Below are 14,573 nucleotides of genomic sequence, written 5' to 3'. Positions count from 1 at the left end.
AACCAGGCCTATAGGGGAAACAATAAAGCACTAAAATCGGCCTTACCTCCGAAAAAAAAAACGACAAGACGGATCTTAATAATTCTTTTAGCAGCCAGGAAACTTTGTGACCCTTAGCGATGAGATAATACTGAAAAACTGCATACAAAAAATGCATTCTTAAAGTGCATCTTAAACAGACAATATAGAAAATTCAGAACTCATCAGTTCGGCGGAAATGAGTTCAGTTTTGTAACTCGGGGGGTTTTTGAGAACGCTGAAAACGAATATGATGTCGTAAGTGATCTCCAGAATACCTGGTGCCCAGGGTGCCTATTGTTACCTCGTCTTGTGGGGTTTTCGGCAAATTTATTAAAAAATTAATCAAAAATTATTACTCGGCGGTTCTTGGGATCGCTAACGACGAATATGACATCGGAAGTGATCTCCGGAGTACCTGGTGCCCAGGGTACCTACTGTGTACCTCGTCTTGTGGAGTTTTCGGCAAATTCATTACAAAATTAGTGAAAAATCATTACTCGGGGGTTTTTGGGTCGCTTACGACGAATATGACATCTGAAGTGATTTACGGAGTACCTGGTACCCAGGGTACCTACTGCTTACCTCGTTTTCTGGAGTTTTCGGCACATTCATTAAAAAATTATTCAAAATTCATTACTCGGAGGTTTTTGAGGTCTCTGACGACGAATATGACATTGGAAGTGATCTCCGGAGTACCTGCCCACATAACAATTTCATGTTCTTAGTAGATTCATAGAACATACTTTTCAGAAAAAGTATATACTGAGAATGTGCGTAATTACCATTGCGAATGTGCAGAGCAGATACTGAGTATATACTACATTACAGTACTTAAACGTTCTATGTATATACTTAGGATGTACTACCGCACTTCTTTTCAGTATATACCAAGAATGTTCTTTTTAGAACATTCCAAGGACGTGCTATAAACCTTCTATGTGTATACTTAGAACATACTACCGCACATCTTTTTAGTTTATACTAAGAAGGTACTTTTTAGAATATTCCAAGGAAGTGCTATAAACCTTCTATTTATATACTAAGAACGTACTACCGCACATCTTTGTATGGGAAGAATATTATATTTTTAAGAATATTCTAAGAAAGTGCTATCAAGTGCTATATTGCTTAGAAGTATGTTTTCAGCATCACCAAATCTCATCTTAGGTTCTGCTGGTTCTACCAAATATCTATTTACATATTTTAATTGCAAATGAGAATGTAGTTAGTACCTACATTCTACAATATTACTTAAAAAGTAAGTACATATTTATAAATTTTAGTTATTTATATAAATCATTATATAATATTTAGCTAAACTAAACTATGCATAATAAGTAACTAAAATTTATATAATACTTATATGTACTTACCTATTTAAGTAATATTGAGTTATCAAAATAGATTATATGTATTTTGAAGCACCGCAAACAAAATAAACAGATTATGTATGTTCTTCTAGTACTACATCATTCGCCTTCATCCTTAACACTGCATAGATCCATAGATGATACAAATAATGAAATAATGCCTGTTTTCTTTTTCATATTTTACGGTGTTTTCCTATCCCTGATCCATTCAGGTAAGAATAGAAATGGTCAGAATATGATGGGGGGGGGGGGGTTATGAATGTATTGTGGAATAACAAAATCGGTGGTCAGTGTTGCCAAACGGAGAGAAATTTCCCTTTTTGCGGGAATTTTCAACATAAAAGGTGATAAAGGGAAAAAGTTAACTTAAAAGGGAATTATTGTTCCAGTCCAAATTGTAAAATATTAAGAAAAAATCAAAATATTTGAAAATAATTCAACATATCTTCTCAGATTTTGTAAACAGGAGGGAAGTTTTTTTTTATAAAAGTGGGAATTTTTAAGGTAAGTTGACGGAAAAAGCTTACTCGACGGTTGGCAACGCCAAAGCCTTTGGTTGCTTTGGTTGTGCAGTTTGGCACGTTTTGGTTCTGCGAAATGGCCTATTGAATTGAATGTACCTAAATTCAAATTCCAAGGATGTAAAAATACTAATGATTCATGATAAACTCGAAATGGTAAAGTCATTTCAATTATGAAAACGAATTTTTAATAGTATCTATATAAACGTTAATACAATTAGTGTTTAAACTTTTTTACCCTACAACAATTTTGAAATGAAATTCGTCCAATACTACCTACATACATAAATTTTATTAATTATGTATTCTAAAAAATAACGAAGTTGATAATCTATAAGGCTAATATTATACTTCCTATACATACAAATTATTTTTAAGATATTTTAAAAGTATCTACTTATAAGTATGTGTTACGAATGTACTTATAAGTATGTGTTAAGAATATTCGATAAAGGTATATTCTAAGAATAAACTTTTACGAATATTCCGAGATCCTACGTACACGAATATACTTAGTATATTCGGTACGAGAATATACTTTGAAGTATATGCAAAGAACATGAAATTTAGAATGTTTTTTAAGGTAGATGCTATGCTTGTACTACACATATACTAAAAAGAATATACTCCGACGAATGTTGGTAGTATATGCTTAGAACATGATGCGAACATCATTGTTATGTGGGTGGCGTCCAGGGTACCTACTGTTTACCTGGTCTTCGGGAGTTTTCGACAAATTTATTAAAAAATTAGTCAAAAATCATTAGTCACGAGATACACAGTAAGTACCCTGGACACCAGGTACTCCAGAGATCTCTTCCGATGTTATATTCGTCGTTCTTCTTGTAGTTCCTTCTCCTATCGGAGGTTGGCTATCATCACAGCTGTCCGTACCTTATTGGCGGCTGCTCTGAAAAGATCTACTGAGCTGCAACTATACCACTCTCTTAAGTTTCTCAGCCAGGAAATTCTTCTTCTACATATATATCTTTTACCCTTTATTTTTCCTTGCATTATGAGCCGTAATATCTCAAATTTCGCACCTTTGGTAATGTGGCCTAAATATTCTAGCTTTCTTGTTTTGATGTTCTTTATCACCTCGCAATCCTTTTGCAGCCTTCTTAACACTTCTGCATTTGTAACTCGTTAAATCCATGGTATTTTCAAAATCCTTCTATAGCACCACATCTCAAAGGCTTCCAACTTCTTTATATTTTTAGTGTCCAGCTTTCCACTCCATACAACAAAGTCCATACATATTCGTCGTTAGCGACACCAAAAACCCCCCGAGTAATAATTTTTGACTAATTTTTTAATAAATGTTTTGCCGAAAACTCCACAAGACGAGGTAAACAGTATGTACTACAATTAGGGGAAAGGCGGGCAAAACGGGGTAGCTGCCTAAAACGGGATACCCCCTTTTTTTTCAATATCACTCGCTCGATATATACGACGTTAATGAAATTATATTATAGACGCCTGTTTACGCCTTCTGTCATATAGCAGATATAGTTAACTGTTAGTCGATTGTTGTAAACAGTACATGTGCGTTTTTAGTTAACTAAGTTATAATATCGGCCGAAAAATAATCCATCGTTATTATTACTAAAACAATTTATTATTTAATATTATTACTTCCAATTAACAGTGAATGTGTTCTAGAGTATTCGTTTGTCATTATGTTAAAAAAATAAAAACTTGTAATAATTTAAACAGGTCATAATCTCAAAATCTGCTCTTTGGGCAAAACGGGGTACCAATAGGTAGGGTAAAATGGGGTACCCTTTTTACCATACCTATTGGTAGTCTTTACCCTTTTTACCATACCAAGTAAGATAGCCGATGATCAAACCAAATCACAGACGAGTAAGAAATCGCAATTGAATAAAACTAAAAAAGTAGAGTCAGATTCAGAAGGCGAAGATAGTGACACTGACTGGTTCTGCGGAAACTTTTATTTAAGTTCCACAGAAGGATAGATAAGCTGATCCAGTTGCCTTAGATGGGCTAAAAATTAATGTGCAGGTGTAGAAGATGAGGATGACGAAGCAGTACTTGTATGCGAATTTTGTCAATAACTTTTTCTTGGTTTTAATTTGGTACCCCATTTTACCCTATATGACGGGCATAATGGGGTACTTTACATTATTTTTTGTTTTTTTATATGATAAGAAAATCTTTTCCTTTTTTTAACTTTAAGTTATATTAATCAATAGTTACTACTATAACAATGGTATTTGGCTTCCAGACCTTAAAAGTTACAGATGTGTTTTAAATCCTAATTTAAACCTTAAGTACCCCATTTTGCCCGGGTTTCCCCTATGCTACTTTACACAAGGCATATTAAATATTTTATAGAAACACTACACGCTTACCATTTATATGTGCTCCTGACTTAACCCAATCATCCATAATTATAGGATCGGGAGCATTAGTAACAGTTATTATGACGTCAGCTCCTCGTACACACTCTTGATTACTGATTACATGGGTAAATATGTTCGTATTATGTTTCTCATTGAGCTCAGTAACCAATTTACTTGCTTTTTTGGACGTTCTATTCCAAATTCTTATCTATAAATTTAGAATATTACTTATTACAAAAGTGATGAATTGTTTACACATCTGAATACAAAACATTGTGGGCTTTGTTTACTTTCAAAATTAAAGCACAACGGAATTACCACGTGCACGTTGGTGATATAGTGGTTTTTCATAGATATTTGACAACAATCCCAACAAGTTAAATACAAAATTACTAGCTTTATAAGAAATAACAATTAAAAATTTGAATAATATACATAGTGCAGTCACACTCTCATCCTAATACGGTGATAGAAGTTAGTGACTTAAGCTCATCACTGATAAGCTTATCGATACGAAACTAACAAATTATTTTTGTTTCTAGAAGACTTAGGATTTCCCCCGATAGTTGCGGTTACAGAACGATGGCTTGAAGTCAACGAGCCTTTTTCTGTAGAAAAATATACCACAATTGCTAGTTATGATCGTCCAAGTTCAGCTCATGGAGGCACCCTAATTCTTTCTACAAATAATGATTTTTCTGTGATAACAAAATATGACTTTCTGTCGAATGAAGCGTTGTTTGAGTTTTCCGTAGTTTTTAATAAAAATACATAGAAGTCAAAATAACTGTCAAAGTTAGTTTAAATTTGAAAATCTCTCCAACAAATATTCATTTTTGGCGGATTATTTGATTTATACCATTCTAATTTAGCGTGTTTAGTTTTGTTAAACTTTTCCTTATTTCGTTTATATTTTGAAAGTGTTAATGCGTTGAACGTTACATGAAAACTGCTCTATGGCATCATCTAGTGGAGGCGAACCGACTGATATTGAGAATTTGATGGATAGTAGCTGTGATTCAAGATATTTAAATTGATTTCCACCCAACCAGCTTCAAAATAAGATAAGTAGTACGTAGTATAGTCGGTTCGCTAAACTCAGACACAACTGGCTAGTGATTTTAGTCGGTAATTTTTTTGTTTTTGGCCAATTTTGTCAAAATTGGCAAAAAACCGAAATATTTGGTTTCTTAAACGGAGATAATGATATTAAATCTTTACTCATTCAAGGAACCGAAACTCCAAAAAACTACCTACTTTGGATATAATCAAAACACTCGACTCGACCCACAATTTCGTCACGCTCCAGATGCCACCCCGAATTAGCGATAGGAATAAAATTTCCCCTAATATCCAACGATATCAAACAAATATATTATTAATTATTATATTAATTATATATTATAAATATATTACGACAAATCAAACGAGTACATTATTATTACGACGAATATATTATAATTATAATCAAACAAATATATATTAAGACAATCGACAAAAACCACGATTAAAATTTTAAATACCTATGTGTATCAACTAATTAACAAATAGTTCACAATCCCACGAGATGGACCAAAATGTATGGTTACTAGCAGGTATTGAACAAAACAATTAATAAAATCAAAACAAGCAATCAAACTATAATCACAACACCTGCTTATAATTTTTTTATCCCTTCTGATGGTTCTAATATGGAAAGAAAATGGAATTTTTCAATAGTCGCAAATAAATACACATTTAAACATTGGTTTGTTGCTAAATAATTCAAAAACGAAACAAAGGAAATATAGGTAATTATAATATATATAAGGTAAAAACTTACAATCAGGACGCGCCAACGAAGTCAACACTATATCGCGTCTGCACATTTGAGTGGTCGGGATGCATCTCATCTGATTCCTTATGTCCCCGGGGTAAAGTATTGCATTTGGTTGAAAGTCAATTTCTTCGCCACATGTGAATTTCGCTAATAGGCGAACAAGGAACAACACCGGCGTCGACAAGGGAAAAAAGGGATATGATTTCGAACTATTTAAGCAACCAAATCAATTTTATGGGATTTCCAACAGATATCATGGACGGACAAAATATCCAACGAGACTGTATTACGAAGAGTGGGCAAAGAAAGAGAGGTGATGTATACCATTAAAAGAAGAAAGTTAGAATATCTCGGACACATAATGAGAAACGGCACTAAACACAGATTACTGAAGGTAATCCTTCAAGGTAAAGTATTCGGAAAACGATGAATTGGGAGAAGAAGAATATCATAGTTAAAAAACCTGAGGAAATGGTTCTCCACAACAACAACTAATCTATTTAAAGCATGATCGCCAATATTCGAAACGAATAGGCACTAAAAGAATAAGATAAATACAACTGCATCCTACTGCATCCCCAAATTTAAAATAAAAAAACCGACTTCTAGAGGAAAATACTGGTTGGATTTAGAATGTGAAGAATGTCACGGTTTTTTTTTAAACCTTCACAATTCTTTTATATATATTAAATTGAGAGATATCTAAATAAAACGGGCTAATACCCGAAGGTTGGCTGTATACCAACTAGTTAAATAAAATTAACATGAAGTAAAACTCCCTAGTGTAGTTGGTATATTTAATAAAAATTCTAAAAATTTTTAAAAATCCAAACGGATTACGTTCAAAACGTTTTCGGACTTATCAGTCCATCATCAGTGAACCTAAAAGTAAGTAATCTCACTTAGTAAAATTGAAAAGGGTGAAATTTTGAATGTTAAAAATTGAAAAGTGTGGTTACGATTACTTACTCTCTGTCCTTGCTAAATAGCCACAATGCCAAACACTGGTCAAGATGTATGTTCTAACTACATGGTAAAATTTGTTAAACAATTTGGCTTACATTGGATGCCAACGGATTAGTACTAGGTACATGATGCTCTACTCCATTAATTAAGAGATTTTTTATTATGAATAGGTCTACATTGAACTACGTTTAGTCTGTCAATGATTTAGAAGGAAGTTGAAATACTTCAAATGTCAGTAAAATTGACATCCAGGAAAAGGAATTTTTAAGGTATTAACCAAGGTCAAGATCCAATGTTGTTACGGAAATTTAAGTTTAAGGTTGTGTTGGAATTTTAATTTTTAATATTAGAATTTAAATTTACTATTTTTTAAAAAATATTACAACCATTACTATAAACTTGACTATAAAATTAAATTTGATCGAAATTATTGTCATAATAAAATATGGTAATGAAACAAAATGTAAGATTGAATTATTGGTTAAAGTTAAAAAAATTTTGTATATAGCCTTGGGGGTGAAAGTTAAAACGTTGAAGAGATACAGAAGTTGTTTAGTGTGTATAGAAATGTAAATTTGTTAACTGTAATGTTGGTTGTATAGTCTAGTATAACTATTTAAAAAATTGGTGAGAATTGAGGTAACTGATATAAGACTGTTAGGTGAAAATATAAATAATTGACGGAATGTGAAAATGTGTTAGTTATAGTCAAAAATATAGGAAATATTATAACATTATGCATAGAAAAGAAAATGGAATTATTTGAATTGTTAAATTAAAACGAAGTTGATAAATATGTAAATGAACAAAAGATTCAAAAGAAGTGTGTCAGCAGGATGCACAAGACACAAACTGTGTTTGGAAAAAATTAAAAGTTAAACATAGTAAAATGAGAATAAAGTTGTAAAGTTAAATATTAGAGTGGCTAGAAAGTTAAATGTAGCAGATTAAAATTTTGAGTTTGTAAGAAAAAATAAAATTAAAATAAAAAAAAAGAAAAATAAAAAGGAAAGAGGACCTGTATGAAAAAGAAGAATTAAATGAATAGCGAAGTAAAACATTTTGGAAAAGACCAACGAACGAAGTAAAGACCCAAGCGGCAAATAGACAAATAGATAAGGTCAATGATTTATGAAGGGAAAAGTAGGGTGAGAAAATGGCAAAGGGTGAATTAGTTGTGTTGATGTTACTGGGGGTTGTAGAGTAAATGATTAGTATGAAAGGAGATTTTGGAAATAGAAGGAAGTGAAGTATGAAAAAAGGTTAAGTTAAAGGTTTTATGGGTGAAGTCAGGAAAGTTGCTAAGTGTGAAGGATAAATTGAAAAAACAAGAAATTTAGGAAAAAAGTTGACGGTGAATGGGAGTAAAATTGCGATTAAGAGAAGTTTGTCTATTCACACAATTGGGACTGGACCTCAAGTCTCGGATAATCTCCAAATCCTCATACAAGTCCAATCGGAGTGTGTTTTTCTGCTGTATATTGTGCACCAACTGGACACCCTCAGGAATCTTAAGTTCATGTCTATTGACTTTAAGGTGGTGTGAGAAAGAGGAAGTAGTATCCCTCTTACTATGTTCTTGGGATCTGGTGGCAAGAGATCTGCAAGTTCTACCGATGTAGGTAGCATCACAATCTGAGCAAGAGAGTTTATATACACCACTACGGTTCATGTAGTGGATTGGATCCTTAGTGTTGGTCAAACTCTTGTTAAGGGTGTTATTAACTTTAAAAGAAATTTTTATATTATCACAGGAGTTGGTAATAATATATTTAACTCTTTCAGATAGATTAGGGTTATGGGGTTTATTAGGGTTATTATTAGGGTTATTATACAACCAACATTACAGTTAACAAATTTACATTTCTATACACACTAAACAACTTCTATATCTCTTCAACGTTTTAACTTTCACCCCCAAGGCTATATACAAAAAATTTTTAACTTTCATTAACCAATAATTCAATCTTACATTTTGTTTTCATTACCATATTTTATTATGACAATAATTTCGATCAAATTTAATTTTATAGTCAAGTTTATAGTAATGGTTGTAATATTTTTTAAAAAATAGTAAATTTAAATTCTAATATTAAAAATTAAAATTCCAACACAATCTTAAACTTAAATTTCCGTAACCACATTGGATCTTGATCTTGGTTAATACCTTAAAAATTCCCTTTCCTGGATGTCAATTTTACTGACATTTGAAGTATTTCAACTTTCTTCTAAATCATTGACAGACTAAACGTAGTTCAATGTAGACCTATTCATAATAAAAAATCTCTTAATTAATGAAGTAGAGCATCATGTACCTAGTACTTATCCGTTGGCATCCAATGTAAGCCAAATTGTTAAACAAATTTTACCATGTAGTTAGAACATACATCTTGACCAGTGTTTGGCATTGTGGCTATTTAGCAAGGACAGAGAGTAAGTAATCGTAACCACACTTTTCAATTTTTAACATTCAAAATTTCACCCTTTTCAATTTTACTAAGTGAGATTACTTACTTTTAGGTTCACTGATGATGGACTGATAAGTCCGAAAACGTTTTGAACGTAATCCGTTTGGATTTTTAAAAATTTTTAGAATTTTTATTAAATATACCAACTACACTAGGGAGTTTTACTTCATGTTAATTTTAGATATTTAAATACTTTACAACCCCCTGGTTACGCCTATGGTAGTTCCTATGAAATAGTTGGTTCGTTCGCAAAATGGGTCTGTTGAGTTGTTTTAGGAATGTCTGAGAACATAGAAATGTGTGTATCGCTATCTTTTTCTGACTCAGAGACTGCAAGCAAGTGAAATGAAATACTTTAGGAAAGTGCTGGGTGTTAGAAGAACATACAGAAGAAGAAACGAAGACATTAGACGAGAACTAGGAACGAAATCACTAAAGGTAAAAACAGAAGAAAAGAAACTGAAATGGTTGGGACACATGATCAGAATGAACGAAACTAGACAGGTGAAGAAGATATGGGAGGCGAGAAGAATAGGGAAAAATCGTAGAGGACGACCAAGAAAAACATAGAACAAAAGCATAAATGAGATTCTCGAAGAAAGAGGGAAGACATGGAGTGAGGCGAAGGAACTAGCTAGAGACAGAAAAGAGTGTCGTAAATTTGTAGACAAAATTTAAGAAAGCTTGTACACCTCGACACCTACGGGTATAAGAGGTTTTCGATTATGTATGTATGTATGTTTAATTTTGAGAGTAAATTAAATGTAAGAGCAAATACTTTTTTTAATTTAGTAAACTCGTTTGTGAAACACCAACCCCTGGTTTCCCATCTAAACCATAAAGCTAGACAAGAGCATTGGGAAAAACGATCTTAATATTAATTTATATTAATGTTTTAAATATTTAATTACTAAATATAATAATATATTTCATACCTCTTTAAACTTAAAGAAATATTTAAAACATTCAGCATGTGCCCAACCCTGTTGGCCAGCTCCTAATATGGCCAATATGTTACAAGGTTTATTTCTATTTTCGTAGATGTGCTTAGTTGCAACGGCAGAAGCTGCTGCTGTTCTCCATTTCGTAATTTCAAATCCACCTATCACCTAAAACATTACACATGGACATTAATTTTGACTAGTAGAGTGTTTTTTTATTGTTTTAAGTTAAAAATAAAGTGGCAAAACATTGAAATAAAATAATTTTGTTTCTTCTATTCACATCTTAGTATTCTTACTATTCTTAATTCACATAAAAATGCAATCCCCAAGCTATTTGAAAGTCTGGTATGTGACATTCTAACCCCTCTATTTGAACCTCTACTAGTCCAACAACAGTTTGGGTTTAGACCACGAAAATCTACAGAATTAAATCTTCTTATTCAGGTTTACTTCTTGCTGGATGCCTTGGAGAAGGGGTATCAAGTGGATACGATATACACTGACTTCTCCAAGGCATTCGACAGGGTGCCACACAATATTTTGTTGCATAAGTTAAAACTGATTGGAATTGATGAGCCTTTATTGTCATGGTTCCAAAGCTACTTATCTGATCGTAGACTGATTGTTAAAATTTGCACTTTTCTTTCTAAAATTATCCAAGTTCCATCAGGAGTGCCTCAAGGCTCTCACCTTGGGTTACTCTTGTTTAATATTTTCATAAACGACATAAATGAATGCTTCGCAAACTAGTTTATTTTTGCTCTTTGCTGATGATCTAAAATTAAGCTTTGTGATTAAATAACCAGAAGATTGTGAAAAACTACAGTACGATTTAAATAACTTGCTAGAGTGTTGTAAAAGAAATGGAATGGAACTTAATCCAACTAAATGTAAAACTATGACTTTTTTCCGTTCTAGAAATGCTATTTGTTTTTGACTAAAATATTGGTCACTATACTCTCGAAAGAACTTCCCTTCTTAAAGACTTGGGGGCCACCCTCTATACAAACTTACAGCTTTCTCATCATCTGGATAATGTTGTTAATAAGGCTTTCCAGATTCTTGGTTTTATTAGAAGTTACACCCAGGACTTCACAAATATTACAGCTTTAAAAACCCTCTACTCTGCCTTGGTCCGTCCCCATCTTGAGTATGCCTCCTCTTTTTATGGAGTGCATACTAATGCTCTTCAGTTAATTGAACATAAATTTTTAAAGCAAATTGCATATAGACTTAATATCTTGGACAACTACAATGATGCAGATATTCTTAATATCTTAAATATGGCACCAATCACTGCTCGTCATAAGAGAAGGGATCTCATCACTTTCCACAACATCCTACATGGAAAAACTGGAACTCCAGAGCTTCTTCAAAAAATTAATATTCTTGTCCCACTAAAAACAACCAGGGCTACAGTTAGTTTCCATTACCCAATCCACCGTACTAACTATGGTCTTAACAACTTCCTCACTAGAACTGCCACACTAGCAAACCAGCACCTTAACACTGACCTTTTCCAAACTTATAGCATGTTCCTGAGTCAGATTTTAGTAAACATTAACTAAGACTTATTATTCTGTAAAAATAATAATAATAAATTCAAAAGTGACTTGTCTGCATTTGTCTGCCGACCACACTAATTAATATCCTTAATTAGGTATCCTTGTTTGTGTAACTTGTATTGGTAATTCGTATTTTTTGTTCTCTTTATTACATGCAATTTATATGTTAATCTATTGTTTTTTTTTTTGTAAATGATTGTAACCGTATATAAATAAAATAAAATAAAATAAAACGGGAAATCCCTCTAATTGGCTGTATACCATAGCAAAAATACTGTAGAAGCAAAAAAAAGACTTCTTTTTGTAGTTGGTATATATACAGGGTGTCTGCGTAACTTGGAACCATATGGGAAACTTTTTTAATATCAATTTTACGAAAAAAAGTCATTCTTTATAAAGTGCTCTGCATAGTCTAAACCCTAAGATGTAATCATCAGATATCAAATTTTGTCAACAGTATACGAGGTATGTCAAAAAATATGAATTTCGCTCAAGAGCAAACTACCTTTATATTTCAAAATATCAAAAAATTTTATTATGAAAAGTTATTTGTAGTTAAAAATCATATTTAAATATGCAAACACAGCCTTCTACTTGAAAAAAAAAATTTCTGAAATTTTCCTAAATTACCGATTCCGAACATCATTTTTATTTATTAGACATGTAATAACTCTTTTATTAATAATTTTAGGAAAAAAGTTATTCTTCATAAAAATCTGTGCATGGTCTAAACCTCAAGATGCAACCATCAGCTATCCATGTTTGTTAATTTTATACGAGGTGTGTCAAATAATATGAATTTAGAAAGAATTTAGAAAGAATTACTTATACTCGAATACTCGAAACTTATATCTAGGTTTAATTAACCTTAACATTAGCCTTCCAGTTAGCATCAGCAATCTTTTATCTTATTCTGACAAATCTATATTTAATATCTTAATCAAGTTTATAAATGATTCTAAGATAAAAATTTAAACATATTTATAACAAAATTCTGTGGCAAAAAGACTCTTTGTCTAATGCCATCTCTTTCTCTCCACACACACACACACATACACACACACACGCACCCACCCACACACACACGCACACACACACACACACACACACACACCACACACACACACCACACACACACACACACACACACACACCACACACACACACCACACACACACACACCACACACACACACACACACACACACACACACACACACACACACACACACACACACACACACACACACACACACACAGACACAGACACTGTGGCAAAAAGACTCTTTGTCTAATGCCATCTCTTTCTCTCCACACACACACACACACACACACACACACACACACACACACACACACACACACACACACACACACACACACACACACACACACACACACACACACACACACACACACACACACACACACACACACACACACACACACACACACACACACACACACACACACACACACACACACACACACACACACACACACACACACACACACACACACACACACACACACACACACACACACACACACACACACACACACACACACACACACACACACACACACACACACACACACACACACACACACACACACACACACACACACACACACACACACACACACACACACACACACACACACACACACACACACACACACACACACACACACACACACACACACACACACACACACACACACACACACACACACACACACACACACACACACACACACACACACACACACACACACACACACACACACACACACACACACACACACACACACACACACACACACACACACACACACACACACACACACACACACACACACACACACACACACACACACACACACACACACACACACACACACACACACACACACACACACACACACACACACACACACACACACACACACACACACACACACACACACACACACACACACACACACACACACACACACACACACACACACACACACACACACACACACACACACACACACACACACACACACACACACACACACACACACACACACACACACACACACACACACACACACACACACACACACACACACACACACACACACACACACACACACACACACACACACACACACACACACACACACACACACACACACACACACACACACACACACACACACACACACACACACACACACACACACACACACACACACACACACACACACACACACACACACACACACACACACACACACACACACACACACACACACACACACACACACACACACACACACACACACACACACACACACACACACACACACACACACACACACACACACACACACACACACACACACACACACACACACACACACACACACACAGAATCTGCACATTTTTCTTTTAAAAATTCATAACTTTTATTGTAATAAGAATGACAGCTTGAAGCAGGTACTATTATCTTCATAAAGGTGGGAACTATGTACTGTAAAAA

General features: G+C 33.8%; 1 protein-coding gene across 2 annotated transcripts in view; it reads right to left on the bottom strand.

Annotated features, from left to right (window-relative positions):
* LOC114346374 (ketimine reductase mu-crystallin) overlaps window positions 1–14,573 on the bottom strand; it is a 202,398-nt gene that overhangs the window by 98,725 nt on the left and 89,100 nt on the right. For both annotated transcript variants that reach the window (XM_050644040.1, XM_050644041.1), the window contains exons 3-4: window positions 10,467–10,640; window positions 4,288–4,486 (exon numbers count right to left, since the gene is read on the bottom strand). In XM_050644040.1, the coding sequence (XP_050499997.1) occupies window positions 4,288–4,486; window positions 10,467–10,640 (373 nt within the window). The remainder of the gene's footprint in view (window positions 1–4,287; window positions 4,487–10,466; window positions 10,641–14,573) is intronic.

Source organism: Diabrotica virgifera, chromosome 2 (genome assembly GCF_917563875.1).
Source record: "Diabrotica virgifera virgifera chromosome 2, PGI_DIABVI_V3a".
Classification (NCBI taxonomy): Eukaryota; Metazoa; Arthropoda; class Insecta; order Coleoptera; family Chrysomelidae; genus Diabrotica; species Diabrotica virgifera.
Note: the sequence above shows the minus strand (reverse complement) of the source record. Positions and strands in the feature narration are given on the sequence as shown.